Source organism: Pseudophryne corroboree, chromosome 12 (genome assembly GCF_028390025.1).
Source record: "Pseudophryne corroboree isolate aPseCor3 chromosome 12, aPseCor3.hap2, whole genome shotgun sequence".
Classification (NCBI taxonomy): Eukaryota; Metazoa; Chordata; class Amphibia; order Anura; family Myobatrachidae; genus Pseudophryne; species Pseudophryne corroboree.
Window position 1 is genome coordinate 130,273,468 of NC_086455.1, and position 23,442 is coordinate 130,296,909.

The window sequence follows — 23,442 nt, forward strand, 5'->3', positions numbered from 1 at the left end:
GCAATGTCCGCAGTGCGACTGCGCAAAGTAAATTTGCTATGCAGTTAGGAATTTTACTCACGGCATTACAAGGTTTTTTCTTCGTTCTGGTGATCGTAATGTGATTGACAGGAAGTGGGTGTTTCTGGGCGGAAACTGGCCGTTTTATGGGTGTGTGCGAAAAAACGCTTACGTTTCTGGGAAAAACGCGGGAGTGGCTGGAGAAATGGAGGAGTGTCTGGGCGAACGCTGGGAGTGTTTGTGACGTCAAACCAGGAACGACAAGCACTGAACTGATCGCAGATGCCGAGTAAGTGTGGAGCTACTCAGAAACTGCTAAGAAGTGTCTATTCGCAATTCTGCTAATCTTTCGTTCGCAATTTTGATAAGCTAAGATTCACTCCCAGTAGGCGGCGGCTTAGCGTGTGCAAAGCTGCTAAAAGCAGCTTGCGAGCGAACAACTCGGAATGACCCCCATAGGTGTTACTTTCACAATCTCCCTGAAATGCTTTTTCAAAAGTAGGCAAGTATGCTTTGAGATTCATTGTATTTTATCAGGGGCCTTTCCCAAAAGTGGAATGGGAATTTGTGTCCGTTATCTGCTTCATTTAGATGTGTCCCTATATACTGTTGCTGCGGGAGGTAGCTTACTATGGCGCATCGCTTACCGCTACCTCTGTCGGCTCCTGTATTGTCCCTAGTCGGGACAAAACAGTAAGCTCTACCGCGACTTTCAGCCTGCGATGTAAACGTTTAGCAGGCAAAGATGTATAAGGATACATCTGTACATCGATAAAGTTTGAGCCATTGAGCCATGTGGGCATTATACTGTATGTTAGGAGATGAGTAGAACATACTACATACTTTTTGGGGAGTTTTACTTTCTTCAAATTTTCTTCAGCTGTTTGGTTTGAGAGCACAATAAGACACCCCAGAGCCAGCAACGTTCTATGAAGAGAAAAAGTGGTGTTAATAAGTTAAGTGCTCCAAATAACAAGCCCATAATATTAGCACTCGTCTTGTATGGTGCTAAAAAAATGAATACATTGAAAAAAATGCATCAATCTGGATTTCTAAGGTAAACAATGGTAATAAGATAAGAAGCAAAATATGTCATTATATTACAGTATCTGTGATAAAACAAAGTTACATAAATGTGATACCTCCTAACGTAGTGACAGGCTACTTGATACACTTTAGGCACTGCAAGGGCAGCCCTTTATCCTTTAAAAGTACCGCATATTAATGTTAATATAAAGAATAAGGTAAAACAATACATTTAATCAATGAAAGAGGCACCATTCTGTAATAACATAGCAGACATTTTACATAAGTGTTACAATATATAGTTAAGAAAAAAAAAAACCCAAGAAAAATAGAAGGAGCTGGGGGTCGCAGGCAAATGCTCTGGGAGATATCGTACAGATAATTCACAGGGTGTTTATGAAGCATTGTGCCCCAAGCATAAGGAGAAAAAGATGCACACATAAATACGGTATATACGTGCAGGGGTGACCTTGCCACTTCCCCTCAGCGCATAGCTTCTTTAAAGCGCACCTGCCAAGGTGTAGCCATGCTCCGCTCATTATTGGGACCCATCTGGCAGCTGTCTGCTGCCCTGTGTACGTTTACGGTACGTGTTTATGGTCAGTCAGATACATCTCACAATGCGTCCAGATGTACAAAACTAGCTTAGCATATGTTCCTTATATTCGGTGTAACAAGTGAGCACATTAATGCCCCACAATAACATAAGGTATTGAGACAACTTAGAGATCTGGCTTGACAATCTCACATACAGAGTGTGAAAGTCTATGGTTATTTAGCCAGGTGTTGACCAAAGGGATATGTTTACTACAGGAGATTTGTACATGGGAATTTCCTGATTATCCTATACACAAAACAAAAAAAGCAGTTTATCTAAATTTTGTGTATTGATTTGAAATACGTTGTTTTGATACAGTGCCTGCACACAATGTCAGACTGGGGCATAAAGGGTCCACAGGAAGAATACAATGGTAGGGGTCCACTGAAGGACTGTGGCACACAGCTGAAGCGGAATAGGCCAGCTGACTGAAGGGGTGTGGCAGGGAACACTGTGTACAATGCCCAACATTCTACAGAGAGCATCACAGTGAACTCCATAAAATGCAGAGAGCAACAAAGTGACTGTCATATAATAGAGAGCCACTTAGTGACCACAACATAATGCAGAGAGCAACACAGTGGCCACCACTTGAGAGAGTCTCCAGAGAGACAAAACGCGTTGACGTCAGCCCATCCTACACAGAATTCCCTGTTCTGCTGTATACTGAAGTACGTCTTTTCTTCGTCTGATAGCCGCTTCCACTCACTAAAGCCGTGAGCCGCACGGAGGAAACTAAGCTGGAGCCGCAGTAGCACGGGAGCCAAGAGCCGCAGCAACACAGGAGCCGCTAATTGCAGGCATCACAGCCGATCAGGCTAAGTGGACACTAAAACCATCACAGCCGGCACCACAGGTAGGGAAAGCAGGGACAGTAAATCCCGCAGGCTATAATAAAACCGGACTATAGGAAACCACAAAATCCCATCTCTTTTAAATAATCAGAAAAGAGCTGTAACATTTTTACTAATCCTTTTTTTTTTTTTTTTTTACAGGTATGAGCGTTCAATTTACATTTAAGCGCTCCTTTTAATTGTTTTAAATCCCCTCCAGACCCCACACTACTGATCACTGCGACAGTGCAAGCAGTAATTATAGATGGATCTAACTGTGGTTTTCAGGCAGCCGCGGTCACTTGCCAGCGGCTGCCTGATACAATAAGGTTTTGGTTTTTGATACTGAGATAGGCACACGTGACATCATGACGTCATATGCACCACACAGCTGACAGAGAGAAGCTGGCCACAGCGAGAAGAGGAGCAGCCAGAAGACACGGGAGAAGGTAAGAGCCTGTGGGCTGGAGCTGGAGAGATAGAATGGGGGGCTGGCTGGAGAGACAGAATGGGGGGCTGGCTGGAGAGACAGAATGGGGGGCTGGCTGGAGAGACAGAATGGGGGGCTGGCTGGAGAGACAGAATGGGGGGCTAGCTGGAGAGACAGAATGGGGGGCTAGCTGGAGAGACAGAATGGGGGGCTGGCTGGAGAGACAGAATGGGGGGCTGGCTGGAGAGACAGAAGAGGGACACTGAGGAGCTGGAGCTGCAGAAACATAGGGGAATGAGGCTGGAGTGAACTAGGTGGGAAGTGGCAAGATTACTGCTGTACATTACTGTCTTCTTGTCGTCTCAGCTGTGCTACTGCGCAGATGGGGGTGGGGTGGGGCACAACCATCTATTTTGATATGAACTTACTCCCTTAGCTATAGCATGAATTCAAACTCACTTTAAGGTCTCAGTGGACATCTGCAAATTGTAATTCTTCTCTGTTTCAGGCAGCTTAGAGAATTCTACTAAACAAGGGTGCTGACGTTTATTGTCATCTCGAACCTACAAAAAGAAGTACAATTTCAGATCTGCAATTTTGGTAAGGGATACAATTTTTCCATTCACTGATATTTTTACACCATGTATGTCACAAAGGTTCAAGTTTTCCTTTTGACAGAAAAGGCTGTTTTAATAGAAACTTTGAACAATGTAAAACAATAGAATACAATATGTTATTATAAATCTATAAAATATGTACATACTGTATATATTCCATAGAAGTAACTGCCTATAAACATTTAAACCCTACTCGTATGATTATACAATTTTACCGGCAATACATTTCTTGTATATAACACTGATCAACACTCACTTTATTGGCAATTCATATTAAAGCGATTTTGGGGAGAACTTTGTGGTGCTGATTATAGATAGGACAGTGTTTTTTTAGATTGGCTCTAATTTTTTAGATACATGGAAGAGAAACAAGAAACACACAACAGACATCGCAAGCTGCTCAACTGCCAACTATCAACTGACAGCGGCCGATCACTGAGGGGGAAATATTCTAGAATGATCGCGGAGTGAACACTTAGGAGGAGATTCAAATGTTTGAAAAGTCAGTTGGGAGCCTGTTTTTTCCTATCTAATAGACAGGAAAAAACAGACACCCAACCGACTTTATTTGAATCTCCTCCTTAGAATATTCGCATGTCTCACCATCTAGAACAGGCATTCCCAACATCGGTTCTCAAGGCACACTAACAGTCCAGGTTTTAGTCATATCAACGCTTGAGCACATATGGCTAAATTAAAATAATTGAGGTACTAAGTAAGTTGCCTGTGCTTAAGCATGGATATCACTAAAACCTGACTCTTAGTGTGCCTTGAGGACCGAGGTTGGGAATGCCTGTTCTAGAATGTTTCAGAGATTACCATATGCAAATGTCCATGGCTAAATTACCTGTTACTTGAAGGTATCCATTATCTCAAGAGCTAGAGCCAATTAGAAAAAACTACTTTCACTTGTAATATTCAGCTGACCCAAAATACAGTAAATTTGCTCAAATACCCTTGGCAGCGACATTTGTTTTTTTGGGGACGGGGGGTGTAATTCGCCATATTTTTTACACTGATTATAAAATAAAGGAAATACAGTAATAAACCTGAAGAAAATACATTATGTTAGTAGAGAAGTCAATACGATGGGTCCATGTTTATTTTAGCCTTTAATAGGATTAACTGAGACTGGGCAGTCAGACTTAATGCCCTGCTGTATTGTTCTCTGTATTGTATTGCAGCTGAGAACAATAAATGAAGGGTTTATGTAAATAAACCATGGTGTGCCTAGGCGCAGCAAAGGAGTCAAGATAACCGTGGATCTATCTGTGCCATGCATACTAAATAATTTATCATCATAGTACCTTGCCATAGATCCAGCCAAGCTCAATTTTGTTCATGCCCCAAAGTTCATGAATATTTTCAGCTAGTTTGTCTCGGATTTTCTCCAGATGAGGTGGTAACACAATCTACAAAAGTTGTACACATTCCTATTAACATTATGACGTCTGTAGTTTATAAACACATCAGACAATAACAAACCATGGAATAATACAATTATATATTAATGTTTCTGTACAATATAAATATTTAGCAATTACTGCAAGTAAAGAAAAAGCACACGCAATAAGGAACAAAATACTGGATAAAAATACAGTATATACATGACTTATTTTTATATTTATGTATTAACATTTATTTATATAACGCACACATACTGTATTCTGCAGCACTTTACATACATTGGCTATTCACGTCAGTCCCTGCCACAATGGAGCTTACACTCTATATTTTCATACCACATGCACAAACACACACACACATTAGGTGAACTTTTTGTTGGGAATTAATTAATTTACCAGTATATTTTGGAGTGTGCAAGGAAACTGGAGGACCCGGAGGAAACCCACGCAAGCACAGGGAGAATATACAAACTCCACACAGTTAGGGCTGGGTGGGAATCAAACTCCAGACCTCAGTGCTGTGAGACAGCAATCCTAACCATTACACCAACCGTGCTGTCTACTTTACTTTTGTAAAAAAAAAAAAAAATGAAATAAAGAACTCTGCAGTGTAACAAGTAGATGTAATGGATCAATACTGACAAGTCCTCTTTTGCTAAACACATGCTTTGAAATGTATAAAGCAACACTGGAAAATTCAATTGCCGGGAAAGGGGGGGGGGGGGGGGGTATGGTGTCTGGGAATTAGCTAGCACTTTTGGGCAAATTCTGCATCCAGCCAGGCATAGGGGGAAAGATAGGGTGCCATTGCCAGCATTTAAACGTTGCGGAAAAAGGCAATTTGCACTCTTCGCTTGTCATTGAATCTCCCCCCGCATATCTCCAAAAACAAGTATGCTAGATAGAGTGTTACTGAAGGCAGCTAGCATGCTGGGATGCAGTTAAAATGCCGGCTGTCGGGATTCCGGCAGTCAGGATACCAACGCCAAAATTGCAACAGCCGACAATCGGAATCCCTTGTTCACCGGGGCGATTCCCACTCATGGGTGTCCACGACACTCATAGAGTGGGTATAGATCCTGTGGAAAGCGCAGCGAGCCACTGAGTCTGCAGCGTGGTGAGCGCAGCGAGCCCGCAAGGGGAATCTTAGCACTCGCCCCTACTGCCTGCATTCAGGTGAGCGGAATGCCGCTGTCAGGATATTGCCCGATGAGATAACATATGTAACCCAGCATGCTTTTAGCAGCCACTGCACTACTGAGTAGCTGCTAAGCTGGAACAGGAGGCTTTTGGGAAGCAATAGATCTCTTCAGGATGCTATCAACAAAGGAGTGCAACTTTGGTGTGTCCCTATCCCAGAAGTACTGTGAGAGAGCACGCTGTTTGTGAAAGGGACAGACTGAAAGAGCGCTCTGTAAATTCATTTTATTGGCCTGTAAATAATCAGGCCATTGTAGAATAGTGCTCACTGAATAACCTCTCTAGTAGCCTTTAATATACTGCTTTGTGCTATCAACTTGCACTTGTCAACATTGTTAGGTGTGACACTTTGTGTTAGGTTGTCAACACTTATTGTGGTCATTTATAAGTCACTTTGGATTTGCTTCACTTAGCGGCGGATTCTGAGTCACATGCAAAGTGGATTTATTTGTAGGCAGCTGCGTAAGCCTGATTTACTAACCTACGCTAAAGCCAGATTCCATTTAGCTAATGCAAGGGTCTGTGAATCTGCAAGCAAATAGTCATGCCGTCTATTGGTGCCACAACCTTCAGCATTAGTAAAGGCACTTGTACTGTACCAGCCCCATGCTCTGAATCAGGTTTCCCTTTCCTGTACGCACATCTAGGAATCGCACAGAGCGTAAGATACATGCTCCCTCAAGTCATGGCCTTAAGAAAGACCTGCTGCTGACGGGTTGAAACGCATTGGAGAGAGTGTGGCTATTAGGATGACTAGAACCAGAAGGATCATCTATATTATTCAATTAGAAGAACCCAGTTCTGATCTTGGGGATTTCCGTAAATCACGAGGTTTATTGTGTACATGACCCATTTGATGCCAATATCTGGTACAAACCTATCTTTTTATTTCAACTGTATGAAGTTCATTTATCCCTTGAAAGGGAAATTGTGTTTTTTATTTTAATAACTGTCCATTTTAAAAAGGTATTACACTATTGTTTTATTTCTCAATCCACTTTATATCTGTATATCTCACTGAGGACTAGGAACCGTAGATGCAAGTACCCATATTCCATACTCATTACTAGTCCCCGTAAAGTAAGGGCATTACCATAGGGGAATCAAGTGAACCAGAAACCCGTCTATATTTCTTCTGTATTTACACACTGTACTGACAGTATATTGTATACTACTTACCAGCCTGTCAGAATGACGGAACAACATAACACTAAAGTCAGTGGCGGTGGCTGTGCGCACCCGAATGGAGCAACACTTGAATAGCTCCATCGGGTGAGGAGCAGCATTGGCCTTTTATCATATAGGATAGTTTATTTGTATAGCATAATATATGATAGAAAGAAAAAGCCTGGCTCATTCCAGAACCTCAAGAGAGAAATAGAAGTCGCACTAAACAGAAAATTTTATTCAAATTCATACTAGAGACCCAGATAATATTCATAACAATATTTATCATTTACTGCTGGTGATACCATACTTAAATGACTATAAATGTAAGGAACACTTAAAAAATAATAGTTATTCACAGGTATTCATTTTATGAAGTATTCACTAAATGTGGTCAATGTTATGAGCCACGGTAGTGGCTCATTCCTGTTTTGCATTTTGGTTATGTATTTTATGTTATTCTTCTGTTTCTGTTCCCCTTGGCCTTTATGGCGTGTCCGGAGTTTCACCCTTAAGGAGAGGGTACTGTTATGAACCACAAGCAGTGGTTCATTCCTGTTCATGTATTTTGTATTATAGTTCTGTTTACATGCCAGGATTACCCCTGTACCTGTTTAGAAGACTATTGTTGGCCGCCGGTGGTGAGTCTGTGTAATTGCAGCCTCTTTTCTATGGGTTAAGTCTCACCTGCAGGTGTTTGTGCAATTACCTTGTGCCTGGCTTCTAGCCATCCTGATTGGGGCGTGTTCCCTTATTACCTAGCCAGCTATGCAGTTCTGGGCTGGTGATACACGTTTTGTTAAGATACCTGTATGTTCCTGATTAGTGTCTTGTCCAGTATTGCATCTGTGTCCAGGCCCTGTCTGATACTGGAATCCTATGTACTCAGCTCTGTCAGAGTCCAGAGCTTCTTGGGAGCTGCTTCCTGCCCTGGAGCGTTCCTGTCCTGGAATCCTGAGTTTTGTCTGCCTTTGATCCTGTAATCCTGAGTCCTGGTGTCCAGTGGCCTGTTCCTGGAATCCTTCCAGCTTTCCATTCCTGTGAGCCTGTGCCTGCGAACTCGGGGATCCCGTTCACCTGCCTGTATTAAGCACCGGTGTTGTGAGTAGCGGCTCTGCCGCACCTTATGGCCTTGGCCGTAGCTTCTTGTTATATTTGCTTTGGATTTTCTGCAGAGGGTTCTGCGTATGCTGTCATCGCCGGTACACAACACTATTGTGTTGGCGTGTGGTCAGCATTTCCTTTGTTGTAGTTCGTCTTGGTGGCTGAGCCGCACATAATTTTGTTTGAGTTCTGTAGTTGTCCCTAACTCGAGTTTCTGTTTAGTTAGAGGTTCCCCTTGTTCCCGCCCCGTCTCAGTTTACGCCTTGTCTCCAACTAAGACCGGGGGGCATTGGAGTTGGGCAGACATAATCCGCCCTTCAAACGCGGCTGCCGTGGGCCCAAGCAAACAGTCTCGCAGGCGTAGACTGACCACACGGGTGGAACAACGGAGTCAGGGTTCTGTAGGGGTTTGCTGCGGAACTCCATTCCCACTCCAGCATTACGTTCCTGTACTTGGGGCTCATCCGCCCAGTTTCAGGAGTACCAAGTACAGTGAACGTAACATTATCACCAGCCATACAACAAAAAAGAAACAAAGCTAAATAGTAGTTTTTTCTTTTTTGATCCAGTCCGGTGTTTAGAATCCAGTCCGGTGTTCAGAATCCAGCCCAGTCTGGTCTTGTCCTGTCTAGTTCAGAATCCAGCCCAGTCTTGTCTGTTTAGTTTGAAATCCTCCTATGCTTACTATGCAAGCCCTACAGGCATCTCTCTCAGCCCTGAACTGCTTTCAGTGCTTTGAGACCTGAGCGGCTGGATGTTTTGCAGCAATCCTTAAAGCAACTGCAAAACCTTCTGACCATGATTTTGCTTATCTTGCCAGAAGTTGTTGAGAGTATATCTATCTCTAAAGAGACCCTTGCTCACAATGGCCCTCATTCCGAGTTGATCGGTCGCAAGGCGAATTTAGCAGAGTTACACACGCTAAGCCGCCGCCTACTGGGAGTGAATCTTAGCTTCTTAAAATTGCGACCGATGTATTCGCAATATTGCGATTACTAACTACTTAGCAGTTTCAGAGTAGCTCCAGACTTACTCTGCCTGTGCGATCATTTCAGTGCTTGTCGTTCCTGGTTGACGTCACAAACACACCCAGCGTTCGCCCAGGCACTCCCACCGTTTCTCCGGCCACTCCTGCGTTTTTTCCGGAAACGGTAGCGTTTTCAGCCACACGCCCCTGAAACGCCGTGTTTCCGCCCAGTAACACCCATTTCCTGTCAATCACATTACGATCGCCGGAGCGAAGAAAAAGCCGTGAGTAAAAATACTTTCTTCATAGTAAAGTTACTTGGCGCAGTCGCAGTGCGAACATTGCGCATGCGCACTAAGCGGATTTTCACTGCGATGCGATGAAAAATACCGAGCGAACAACTCGGAATGAGGGCCAATATTGTGACAAGAGAATCCTCAGGTTTAGTTGGAGAGAAAAGATTTAAAAGTTTTCTGCGGCCCAGGCTCTCAGGAGCGTCTGCGTCGCAGAAATGTCAAATTATGCCTATATTGTGGGGGTTTAGGCCACTATCTGCAGACCTGTGAGTTGCGCAAGCCAAAGTGTGGCGACAAGTCCTGCCCTCTAACCAAGTTGAGTCAGGATTCAAGACCTACTCCTGTCTCTATTGTGGCAGAGGTACTTGTCACAAAACCCACACTAAAAAGCACTCTGTCCTATAATTGGGGTCCTTGGGCTAGGGAGCCCCATTATAGATTCATGAACCAAAGTAGAATGTTTCTCTCCTCTCTTGACTTTCCTGTTGAATCAGAGTTGCAAATCCCGGTAGTGGAATCTCAGTGTCCTGAAGCGGTGCCCGATGCCCAGGGTCCCAGAGAGGGAGCCCGATGCCCAGGGTCCCAGAGAGGGAGCCCGACGGTCCGGTCCCAGGGAGGGAGCCCGACGGTCCGGTCCCAGGGAGGGATCCCGACGGTCCGGTCCCAGGGAGGGATCCCGACGGTCCGGACCCAGAGAGGGATCCCGACGGTCCGGACCCAGAGAGGGATCCCGACGGTCCGGACCCAGAGAGGGATCCCGACGGTCCGGACCCAGAGAGGGATCCCGACGGTCCGGACCCAGAGAGGGATCCCGACGGCCACGGACCCAGAGAGGGATCCCGACGGCCACGGACCCAGAGAGGGATCCCGACGGCCACTGCCCCAGAGAGGGATCCCGACGGCCACTGCCCCAGAGAGGGATCCCGACGGCCACTGCCCCAGAGAGGGATCCCGACGGCCACTGCCCCAGAGAGGGATCCCGACGGCCACTGCCCCAGAGAGGGATCCCGACGGCCACTGCCCCAGAGAGGGATCCCGACGGCCACTGCCCCAGAGAGGGATCCCGACGGCCACTGCCCCAGAGAGGGATCCCGACGGCCACTGCCCCAGAGAGGGATCCCGACGGCCACTGCCCCAGAGAGGGATCCCGACGGCCACTGCCCCAGAGAGGGATCCCGACGGCCACTGCCCCAGAGAGGGATCCCGACGGCCACTGCCCCAGAGAGGGATCCCGACGGCCACTGCCCCAGAGAGGGATCCCGACGGCCACTGCCCCAGAGAGGGATCCCGACGGCCACTGCCCCAGAGAGGGATCCCGACGGCCACTGCCCCAGAGAGGGATCCCGACGGCCACTGCCCCAGAGAGGGATCCCGACGGCCACTGCCCCAGAGAGGGATCCCGACGGCCACTGCCCCAGAGAGGGATCCCGACGGCCACTGCCCCAGAGAGGGATCCCGACGGCCACTGCCCCAGAGAGGGATCCCGACGGCCACTGCCCCAGAGAGGGATCCCGACGGCCACTGCCCCAGAGAGGGATCCCGACGGCCACTGCCCCAGAGAGGGATCCCGACGGCCACTGCCCCAGAGAGGGATCCCGACGGCCACTGCCCCAGAGAGGGATCCCGACGGCCACTGCCCCAGAGAGGGATCCCGACGGCCACTGCCCCAGAGAGGGATCCCGACGGCCACTGCCCCAGCGGGGTTCCCGACGGCCACTGCCCCAGCGGGGTTCCTGAAGGCCACTGCCCCAGCGGGGTTCCTGAAGGCCACAGCCCCAAAGAGGGTCCCGAAGGCCACAGCCTCGAGTAAGGTCAGTAGTGACCTGGTCCTAGCAATGCACTCCAGTCAGTCAGATGGGAATGAAGCAGATCCTGACTCTTTTGATATCTCAACATCTATAGTCTTTGATGGAGACTTAGTCCAATTTCTTGTGCTTTACAAACACTACTTCACCATTATGCTGCCTAGACCATTTTTGGGCATCACCTCAGAGAACCTGGTACTCTATCTGATATATTCCTTTAGAGGGGAGCCTTTAGAATGGGCGTCCAACTTAGTTAAAAAGAAAGATCCCATTCTTCAGGATCCCCCGGCATTAAATGATGCAGTAATTAAGAGATATGGTTCCAAAGAAATTGGTTCAGGTTCCTCTAGGTCACCCGTCTTATCTGCTGAGAGTCCACCGAATGTTATAATCTCGGCACAAAAATCTCAGCCTATTGCTTCGACTGCGGGATGTGCTTTTCTATCTTCTTCTAGCAGTACTTCTCCTGAAAGTTCAGTCCCCAAGGTTAAAAAACCAATCTCTGGATCGAACCCAGCCTTGCTGGAAAGTACGATCAGCTCAGACAATGTTTGGGGAATTACTGTGGTCAGACCTCCGAAACCATGTAAAAAAAAAAAGAAGAAGAAAAATAAATAATTGCTTACTCTTGCCTTGGAAAAAAAAAAAAAAAAAAAATTGTCTTGTGTCCAGTGGCCACCGTCAAGGGGGGGGGGGCACTGCTACAAGCTGTTGCCGCAGCTTGTTTCTGTTTTCTTGCCTGTTAGACCAGTGTGTCAGGGTTTTTTCATGTATCCCTTGTTTTGGAAATTTGACCCCTCCTCGTGGGTGGGGTACTGTTATGAGTCACGGTAGTGGCTCATTCCTGTTTTGCATTTTGGTTATGTATTTTATGTTATTCTTCTGTTTCTGTTCCCCTTGGCTTTTATAGGGTGTCCGGAGTTTCACCCTTAAGGAGAGGGTACTGTTATGAACCACAGGCAGTGGTTCATTCCTGTTATTTTCTGTTCATGTATTTTGTATTATAGTTCTGTTTACATGCCATGATTTCCCCTGTACCTGTTTAGAAGACTCTTGTTGGCCGCCGGTGGTGAGTCTGTGTAATTGCAGCCTGTTTTCTATGGGTTAAGTCTCACCTGCAAGTGTTTGTGCAATTACCTTGTGCCTGGCTTCTAGCCATCCTGATTGGGGCCTGTTCCCTTATTACCTAGCTAGCTATGCAGTTCTGGGCTGGTGATAGACGTTTTGTTAAGATACCTGTATGTTCCTGATTAGTGTCTTGTCCAGTATTGCATCTGTGTCCAGGCCCTGTCTGATACTGGAATCCTATGTACTCAGCTCTGTCAGTCCAGAGCTTCTTGGGAGCTGCTTCCTGCCCTGGAGCGTTCCTGTCCTGGAATCCTAAATTTTGTCTGCCTTTGATCCTGTAATCCTGAGTCGTGGTGGCCTGTTCCTGGAATCCTTCCAGCTTTCCATTCCTGTGAGCCAGTGCCTGCGAACTCGGGGTTCCCGTTCACCTGCATGTATTAGCACCGGTGTTGTGAGTAGCGGCTCTGCCGCACCTTACGGCCTTGGCCGTAGCTTCTTGTTATATTTGCTTTGGATTTTCTGCAGAGGGTTCTGCGTATGCTGTCATCGCCGGTACACAACAGTATTGTGTTGGCGTGTGGTCAGCATTTCCTTTGTTGTAGTTCGTCTTGGTGGCTGAGCCGCACATACTTTTGTTTGAGTTCTGTAGTTGCCCCTAACTCGGGTTTCTGTTTAGTTAGAGGTTCCCCTTGTTCTCGCCCCGTCTCAGTTTACGCCTTGTCTCCAACTAAGACCGGGGGGCATTGGAGTTGGGCAGACATAATCCGCCCTTCAAACGCAGCTGCCGTGGGCCCAAGCAAACAGTCTCGCAGGCATAGACTGACCACGCGGGGGAACAACGGAGTCAGGGTTTCTGTAGGGGTTGCTGCGGAACTCCATTCCCACTCCAGCATTACGTTCCTGTACTTGGGGCTCTTCCGCCCAGTTCCAGGAGTACCAAGTATAGTGAACGTAACAGTCAATACATGTTTAAAAACTAAAGAACAGAAGTGAAAGAAAAATAATGTGATTTAAAAAAGAGAGTCATGTGTCAGGGAACCGGTCACCAAATTACTGCAAGTCCAAAGACGGTTTGGGTTTATGTATTTAGTCACTTTTCTCACACATCAATATTTATTTAAATCATTATTAACATTTTGTTTTTCCATATGTTCAAGTGTCACATATATTAGATTATATTAGTATTTATTAGGGATACATTAGTTAATATTTATTAGGAAAAGAAGTTCCTCTATTAATTCAGTATTTGGTGTTATGATTACATTATATTTTATGGAACATATCCAATTAGGCGCAGGGTTTATAGCGCGGGAAAAAGCTTTGGGTTTCATGCCTGGAGCAATTCAATCATTTGGCATTTTCCCTGCACAAGAACCATTGTGCGTATAATGCAGACTTTCTGGGTTTCCCTATGCACTAAATCCAAGAGGGTGTATATTAACATTGACTTTTCTTCGCAGCTCTTGAGGCTGTGAGAAAAAGTGCACCCTTTGGGTTAAACAAGCGGGAGATACAGGACATAACTGAATACTGTAGGTCTGAGCCGACAATTAGCTGTGGGTTGGCTGTGCCCCTAATGTACGGAGGCCCAAATATATTAAGACTTGAGAGTGATAAAATACCAAACAGCTGCCTAACTCCATGTTAAAGGCAGTGGCGTCACAAGCCAAGTGCGGGGGTGCGGCCTACACCCGGGTGTCAGCCTCGGAAGGGGCGACAACAAAGTGCAGGATATTCTGCAGTGACAGAGCCGGCATTGCATCCAGCTGACAGCCTAGTCTCCAAGGGCAGCCAGCATCATCAGATGCTGGACCCCCTTCCCCGAAGTGACATAACAGGGATTATGCGAGACCACGCCCCTTTTATTTTGCCATCTCCCCCTTTACATGCAGTCGCGTCTTACACACAGGGGGGTAATGCCGAGTGCGCACCGAGTGTCACCACACCCAGTGACGCCTCTGGTTACAGGATGTGTTTGAAAAATGACAGTTAGGAGCTGATTGGTTGTCACTTTATCACTCTCCACAATCATACAATGATGTATCTCTCCACATACATTATGATACACAGATCTTTATTTTGGAGCCATTCTTGGCACATTGTGATTAATGATATTGTTGCAGAAGGATGCAGTCATGACACCGACGGACAGGATCCCGGCGCTCGAAATACCGATTCCGGAATCCCATCCGCAGCAGGAACATCGGTGTCGAAATACAGACAAGATTCAGGATCCCAGCGTCTAAATACCGACACACAGTATCCCGGTCCTACTTACAGCCGTGCGCGGGGGGGGGGGGGGGGGGAGGGAGTTGGGTAGGTTTAGACATTCGAAGGGGGGTTAGGGTTTGGGGATGGGAAGGTTAGGGTTAGGTACCGGGGAGGGAGGGTTAGGAATAGGGTAGGCAAAAGGTGAGGGTTAGGGGGCTTAATGGGGGGGTTGTCGGGATTCTGATGGAAAGGCATGCCACTGTCGGTATACTGACAGCCGGCATCCCGTCCATCGGCAAATAATACTGAACCCGTTGCAGAATATGTTAAGCAAATATCTGAAGCAAATCTATCATTCAAAAAATAGTTTTGCTTACAATTTGCATAATCACACACTGCCTTTTATTGTTGTAGTACAGCTTACATATAAAAGTCATCTGCTGTTTCATATGAATTAATCAGAACCATTAGGAAGTTTTATATTATCTGTTATAGTAGTAATATTCACAGATGATAAATTATTTCTTTATTATAATATGAGGTGCTTGAATTGCCAATTCTTATGATAATAAATGATCTGAAAATCTGATACAACTGGCTTTTTTAAGGTCTCCTATGTATTGCTTCATCCCTCGTATGGGTGGCCCAAGAGACAGTCATAGGGATCGAACCAATGTGTTATATAAATTCAGGGAAAGTAAAAATCTTTCTATTATATGGTAGTTATTTATTTCAACTAACAGATTCTGTATATGCAGCTGAGATTCTGCTAGTGGGAATCCACTGTGAGAATGAATCATTCATTCATAGGATCAAGTATATTGCTCTATCCCAGTGGATCACTAGTGAGCCAGACACCACATTAAGCAAAGGTAACAGGCAGTCACTTGTTTAAGCAAATTAATATATGCGGCTAAGTTGGTGCTAGTGCCGCTGCATATATGCTAGTGATATTATTAACGGCACTATAATGGAGGAGGAAAGGGATCTAGGAGCCACTATTTCAGAGGACTTAGGGGTGTATTTACTAAGCCTTGGATGGAGATAAAGTAGCTGGAGATAAAGTACCAGCCAACTGGCTCCTAACTGTCATTTTTTAAACACAGCCTGTGACATAGCAGTTAGGAACAGATTGGCTGGTACTTTATCTCTATCCTAGGCTTAGTAAATAGACCCCTTAAAGCAGGTAAGCAATGTAATAAAGCAAGGAGGAAGACAAGTCAGATGCTTGGTTACATAGGGAAAGGAAGCAGCAGCAGCAGAAGAAGAAAGAAGTAATAAAGCCACTGTATAGGTCATTGGTACGGCCTCCTCTGGAATACTGTGTGCAGTTCTGGAGCAGTAGCGGATCTTGCCACGGGCAAGCAGGAATTTCTCAAATATGCCTAGGGCTTTAACAAGGTACAGGGAAACATTCTCCAAACAAAGAGAAGTAGTAGAACATGAGTACATGCACTGAGGCTGGAGGGAGTTAAGTCCTGTGGAAATTTGAGGAAAAATTACTTCACAGAAAGGGTAGTGGACAATTGGAATAGCCTCACATCAGAGGTGGTAGAAGCTTATACAGTAGAGCAATATAAACATGCTTGGGATTGACTTAAGAATTTCCTTACAAAGAAATAAGGATCAAATAGGGCTGGAGCTAACAATATGGTTAAAAAGGGGCAGACTAGATGGGTCAAGTAGTTCTTATAAACATAGAAATATACAATTTGATGGCAGATATCATTCATTCATGGAGTTCAGTTATCTGTCTGTCCCAGCGGGTGATTACGGTGCTGGATATCACATTAAACAGATGCTTATGTCGTATGTAACCGGCAGTCACTTATTCAAGCAGAGGTGGCCAAGATACTTCTAACACTGCTATATATAGAGGAGTAATTACTCATTCATAAAGCTTAGTATATTGCTCTTCCCACTGGGCGATTAGTAAGCGGATATCACATCAAGCCAATCTAACATAAATATTAACATACTGTACATGCTATCTCCTCTCAGGTGACCCTGATTTCTCATCCTTATCTAAAGTAGGACATATGTGCAGGTGACAGGCTGCCCGGACACACAGTTACATGCCAATGTACATTTCGCTATAGCTTCATCCTAAGTATCAAGATCTAAAACAGGGATGGGGAACCCTTTTTCTACCAAGGGCCATTTGGATATTTATAATATCCTTCAGGGCCATACAAAAATTATCAACTTAAAAATTAGCCTGCCCCCAGTCAGTAGTTATGCCCCATTAGAAATAGATATGCCCACAGTCAGTTGTTATGCCCCATTGTTATACCCTCCTGGCTGCTGCTGAGAGGAAGGAGCCGGGCGCCCGGTATCTCCCTCGGTTAGGTGAGCCAGGCCGGGCCGGTTCAAGTGGCTTTGCGGGCCTTTTATGGCCCGCGGCCCTGAGGTTCCCTACCCCTGATCTAAAAGATAAGCATGGTTAGATTTAAAATAGGTCTGTTTCACGTGGATAAGACTGTTGTTAGCACCTATAAAGCCACTTTCTTTTGTTTTCAATATTTATCTATGTTTTGTGAAACATCAGTTGTTATTTTTGCATATGGTTATTTTAAACAATTTTCAAAGACAATAAAAAAAGTTTATACCTGGCTGGTATCGATGGGGCATGGGATGAACGAGGCTTGTGACAGAAAGTGTGTTGTACCCAACAAATCACGAACTCCTTCGCAATCCCTCTTGTACTCCTTCACAGGCTCCACTCTCATCTTCTCCTTTGGTAACAAGGCCTCATAGCATGGAGCATAGCCCGCTGGAGGTAAAAACTTGAATTCACCATGGCGACCACCAAGAAGAAAGCGAACCCTATAAATATCCCACGAGAAAGTAATCAAAACGAGTTTTAGAAAATTCTAGGTTACTTTAGATCACAAAGCAGCATTTCAAGCTAGCTTTTATGTTACCTCAAATCAGAACTGGTAAAATTGCAATATTATATAAAAAAAAGAATTGGCAGTAAAAAGGGGTTCAGACAGGCACCAAATTATATATTTTAAGTTTCTCAATAGTTCCTGATTTTCTGTGCAGCCATAATGGAATGAAGGAGTTCTGTCTATTCACTATTGGAAAAAGATAAAGTTGTCCTTTTGTGGAATTCCTAGCAAAATATATTAGCTATTGTACCATACCTCCCAACCATCCTTAAGTCGGCGGGACAGTCCTGATTTGAGGGCACTGTCTGAGGATCAGGACATCCCCCTGATTTGTGTGTGTGGAGGTGTGGCTTGGGAGGTATTCCCCTGCAAATGGCAGTTTTTGCAGAAAACTACAAACCCTGGCAATCACCCAGTGTCTCATACCCATTCCCATAACCTGATTCTGAACTCCCAAATACTGGAAGGTATATAATGGTGTAATACAGTATGTTCTAAAGGTAAATATATCTCGGAAGCTGTTTATAAGCTGCTTACCTTGTAAAAGGTGATACAGTATATACAAAATACTGTACCTCCCAAGATTTGGGAGGGATGGGATTTGGACATTGGCCCAACACTATGCCCCTGTTATACATCGAGCTGGGTCTGGCCTGGGAAGAATTCAATCTGGGTCCTACCTGGGTGGCACATGTCCCTCCTGCCAACCATTGCCCTATCATCAGAAAAGTACGCATTTGCATACAACTCTGACTGTTGCTGGTCTATACACGAACAGGAATTGCTCTGTGCATGCGCAGAATGGGTCCTGCGTTGCCCCTCGCAGTTCCCCCAAGTTGTAGTATGACTGACATGCTGCAGCCGTTTAGTCGCGGGTTGGCCCCCATTTTCTGAGAGTGCCGAGGCCAGGATCTGCGTCAGGGGACTCCGATTTCCTGGCCTCACAAGCAGGATGGAGGCCAATACACTCAGATCTGTGAAGCTGTCAGAAGTTGTCTTTTTCTCCTCGGACTCCTCTTGCAGCATTAGTATAGTAGTTGCACGGTACTGCACTGGTGATTCCCTGTGGCTGTGCAATACCATACAACTGTGAAATAGGCCCCATGTCTGCCACTGGGAGTAGGGAGGAGTGAGCCACTGATGTTAGCTGGTGTACCAACTCTTAATGGATAAGTTTGCTGTACTTTGTCCTGTTGTTAACAAGCTACAAGAGGCTGACGCATGTTGTGAAGTATCATACTCAGATTTAGCGAAGATCAGTTTCTTTAGTAATAGGTGATCATCAATTGCATGCAATAAAATTCCCTTCACTGGAAAAAAACCCTTATTTTCTATAAAAGATATTACCATAATAAAATGGAAATAGATGTTGTCATAATCAGTGAAAGACATAAAACACAAGAAAAAGTCACATGGCATACACACAGAAAACACAAGCTTACAGTGTTAAATAAAATAACAATCTGCAACATCAGAATGGGAAAACGGACCATGTCTTTTTGTCTTTGGAGTGTAACTTTTTAAAAATAACCACTTATAACATGTTTTGTGAAACTTCTCTTCACTTCATCAGACAAACAGCAAGGAATTTTATCTTAACTACATTTTAGGATGGTATTGACCAATGTGCCTCATTGTCTTTTATTGTTTGAATACAAATGGACAAAAAACAGGGATCTCTGAGAAACGTATCCATTAACAGTTGGTAGAACATCAAGGTGAGCATTTTATATTACTCTTCTTAGATATATTTATCTTTAGTATTATTATATTATCTTTAGTATTTAGTATTATGATATAATATTTAATCTATTTAATCATCTACATGTTACTGTGCCGAGGAATGACCCAATCTTTTGCTTATACGGAGCATTTTATCAGCACATTTTGTCCGATTATGAACCGTTACTTAAAAAAAAAAAATCCCCCAAAATCCTGCTAATAGATTTGGATCACTTTATTCATTCATTATTTACAACTAAAATACTGCTAGCTATAACTGTCTGTGTTACATGTTACATGACTGGTGACATTACAAGGGCAAAGAGTCTGCCTTGGGACACGAGTTTACATTAGGACTTGACAAAAGTAAAAAAAAAAAAAAAAAACTATTGCACGGAGCCCTTTATACGTTTTCTGAACTGTAAGTGGCCACATCTCAATCATGGAAAAACACTCCTTATAATTCATGCTACAACATTAAAATAACAAGCTTTAGTATTTATGAATAATTGTGTTAAGAGGTCCCAGCAGTTAGGACTCAGTTGGTGAGGTGTTCTTTCTCCACTCATTTCACTTGCCCGCTTCCAGTTATCTACATATTACAGTAACAGAAAGCTCTGCCACTACACTCTGATAAAAAACATATGTATAGGTTCATATGGGCTACCAATCCTGAACACCTGCCAGATGTTGACTGGGACATACAGTGATTGGGGTAATGGAAGCAATCATTCGTCCACTTTGCCATGACAATAACCTGGCTGTACGGACAGCCCTGACCAATTTGATGCCCTAAGTAAGATTCTGGCTGGTGCAATGCGGGACACTTTGTGCACCTTCAAAGGGGGTGTAGCCTCACCAAATGGGCGTGGCCTCATGACAGCCAGTGGCTGGGGACGCAGAGGGTGCACTGTCTCCAGCCATCAAATCTCTCCCTCTTGTGTCTCCAGCCATCAATGATCTCCCCCTTATGTGTCTCCAGCCATTAAAACTCTCCCCCCTTGTGTCTCCAGCCATCAATTATCTCCCCCTTATGCATCACCAGCCATTAAATCTCTCCCCCTTGTGTGTCTCCAGTCAACAAATCTCTCATCCTATTGTGTTTCCAACCCTCAAATCTCCACCTTGTTTGTCTCTGGCCTTCAAATCTATACCCCTTGTTTGTCTCCAGCAATCTGATCCCCAACCTACTGTATCTCTTTAACAAGCTCTCATAATTTACTTACCTTTAATGCCTTACTACTGTACGCTTCTCTTCTCTGCGGCACTCTCTCTGCTGTCAATGATGCTTACATGACCTTTGGTCACTCCATCGTCACACTGATGAAAGCTGCAGAAGCTGTATGATTGGGACTTGGCTGTACAAGCTTTCTGCTGCTGCTCTGCCGCCTGACATATAATATGAACGGGAACAGTGCAGCAGTGCTGGAAAGCCTGTACATCCCATCGGAGGACAGACAATGTCAGCCGGGACATCTGAAATATGGAGCTGGCGCAGCTGAGCTTATATGTCTAGCCTGCCCAGATGCCCCAATGCTTTTCTAGATGCCACTAGGCATTTGCATATATTGCCTGTGCCTAGGGCCAACTCTGCCAGATGCACCAGATTAAGATGAATATAAATAATGGGGCAGATGTAGACACAGAATAGCAGAGACCTAGGCGCTTAAGTACAAATGTGCTGTATTAATTATTAAAAGTGACACTCCTTATCTCCTTTAAGAGTAGCTGCTCATAATACAAAATAAGTGTAAGGTGTACACTTAACAACAAAAATACGTAATAGAGAAAATAAGCGCTTTTAGGAGTGTAATAGCAGAAAGTGGTGAGCCAAAAACATGTGGGTATATTTAAAACCAAGAGCACTTATCTGGTTTTATCAGTATTTCCAATGGTTTGTTGATCAATTGAGATTCACATGTAAAGAAACAAAACGAAACATAGTGTGTACTGTTTTCACAGAGCAATGTCATTAACTCAAAGGGCCATATATTAGGGAACCAGCTTATTCCCAAATTGCATATATTTCACAGCCCAGACATTTTAAGATAAACAAATTAACAATTTATTACAAAAGACATACAAATGGCTGCACTAAAAACGTACAAGATATAAGAGCAAAATTAGGCTTATCTGTCCATCTAAAAAGGACTCAGCAGCAGACTGTCCCGATAAATAAAATAGCCAAAATATATGCGTACAAGAATTTTAAAATTCAATCGCTTATCTGTCCATTAGAGGAATTTGCAGCAGCAGTAAAGTCCCAACGCGTTTCGTCCGTTCAAGTGCCTGGACTTCTTCAAGGGGATGAAGAAGTCCAGGCACTTGAACGGACTTATTATTCCTCTAATGGACAGATAAGCGATTGAATTTTAAAATTCTTGTACGCATATATTTTGGCTATTTTATTTATCGGGACAGTCTGCTGCTGAGTCCTTTTTAGATGGACAGATAAGCCTAATTTTGCTCTTATATCTTGTACGTTTTTAGTGCAGCCATTTGTATGTCTTTTGTAATAAATTGTTAATTTGTTTATCTTAAAATGTCTGGGCTGTGAAATATATGCAATTTGGGAATAAGCTGGTTCCCTAATATATGGCCCTTTGAGTTAATGACATTGCTCTGTGAAAACAGTACACACTATGTTTCGTTTTGTTTCTTTACATGTGAATCTCAATTGATCAACAAACCATTGGAAATACTGATAAAACCAGATAAGTGCTCTTGGTTTTAAATATACCCACATGTTTTTGGCTCACCACTTTCTGCTATTACACTCCTAAAAGCGCTTATTTTCTCTATTAATGGGGCAGATGTATTAACCTGGAGAAGGCATAAGGAAGTGATAAACCAGTGATATGTGCAAGATGATAAAGGCACCAGCCAATCAGATCCTAACTGTTAATTTACATATTGGAGCTGATTGGCTGGTGCTTTTATCACCTTACACATATCACTGGTTTATCACTTCCTTATGCCTTCTCCAGGTTAATACATTTGCCCCAGTGTTATGTGCAGTTCTGGACAACTTTTCACCGGGTAACCTGCTTTATTATCCTGTATCTGACGGAAATCTGCACAGATCATGTGCAACACAATTTCACACCAGCATATAAAGCGAGTTTGGTTAAATAAAATAAAATTCTATTTAATAAACAGTTTGCGTAAGTGCAAGTTGTTAAAATGCAAACTGATAGTCACAAATATTGTATTTATATTAACTCTTAACTGTGCCTAATTTGCAGGGACAGTACCAGGTTTTAAATCTGCATTCCTTAAAAATGTCTAGTGTAAAAGAGTTTTTTAAATATATTTAAAAAAAAACAACACATTAAATCAATTTCTGTAGATATTACTGGAATTGTAGTACTCCAAGACTGAATCACGAGGGATGTGCTTCGATACATCAACTCAGAAGAATTGTGTCTGGATACTGCTTTAAAATGTTGGAACTGTGCAACACATACTGTATGGATGAAGAACACAAAAGTTTTAGGAAATTTTACTCACTTGACTCCAGCAGAGAAGCTTACAACTGGAAAAAAGAGGCCTTCAGTGTTAAAGTTCTCAAACATGCCCTGGACCGGCTGCCCATTAATGCGAAAGGATATACTGGGAACTCCTAAGTCCAAGCAGCAGCTGACCACATCATCAGAAGCCAATAAGTGCTGATTACTTGAAGCCACTGCCCTGGGTACCCGACCTATATACCGCAACGATAGAACAATAGTAAGGCCTTCACTTTAGTACAGCATTTATCTTCATTATCTACTGAAAGAAAAGTCATATACAAAGTAACCATGCAATTTGGTTGCAAATAGCATCATAATCATTCCTCTCTTCTGTGAGTCAACGTACAAAGCACTTAGTTTAATTTCTACATTATACGTCAATGCACCACAATAAGAGCACAATGCCGTGTTGTGAATTGTGTAGCACCTGCCACATCTGAACTTAAATAGAACTGACTTTTTTTAAATTAGCAAACATACGATTGAGAATAATGTTAAAATACCACTGATGTTCTAATTTAGGGAATTGGGCTCAATGACAAACTTTGATAAATGATACGGAAAATACACGGCATCTATACTAAGT

The 23,442-nt window shown here is 44.0% G+C and overlaps 1 protein-coding gene across 1 annotated transcript in view; it reads right to left on the reverse strand.

Moving 5' to 3' along the window:
- The window catches only part of RYR3 (ryanodine receptor 3), a 1,295,770-nt gene that overhangs the window by 577,432 nt on the left and 694,896 nt on the right, over positions 1 to 23,442 (reverse strand). The window contains 5 exon segments of the mRNA XM_063948019.1: positions 844 to 927; positions 3,347 to 3,450; positions 4,812 to 4,916; positions 17,338 to 17,554; positions 22,855 to 23,047. Coding sequence (XP_063804089.1) covers positions 844 to 927; positions 3,347 to 3,450; positions 4,812 to 4,916; positions 17,338 to 17,554; positions 22,855 to 23,047 — 703 coding nt within the window.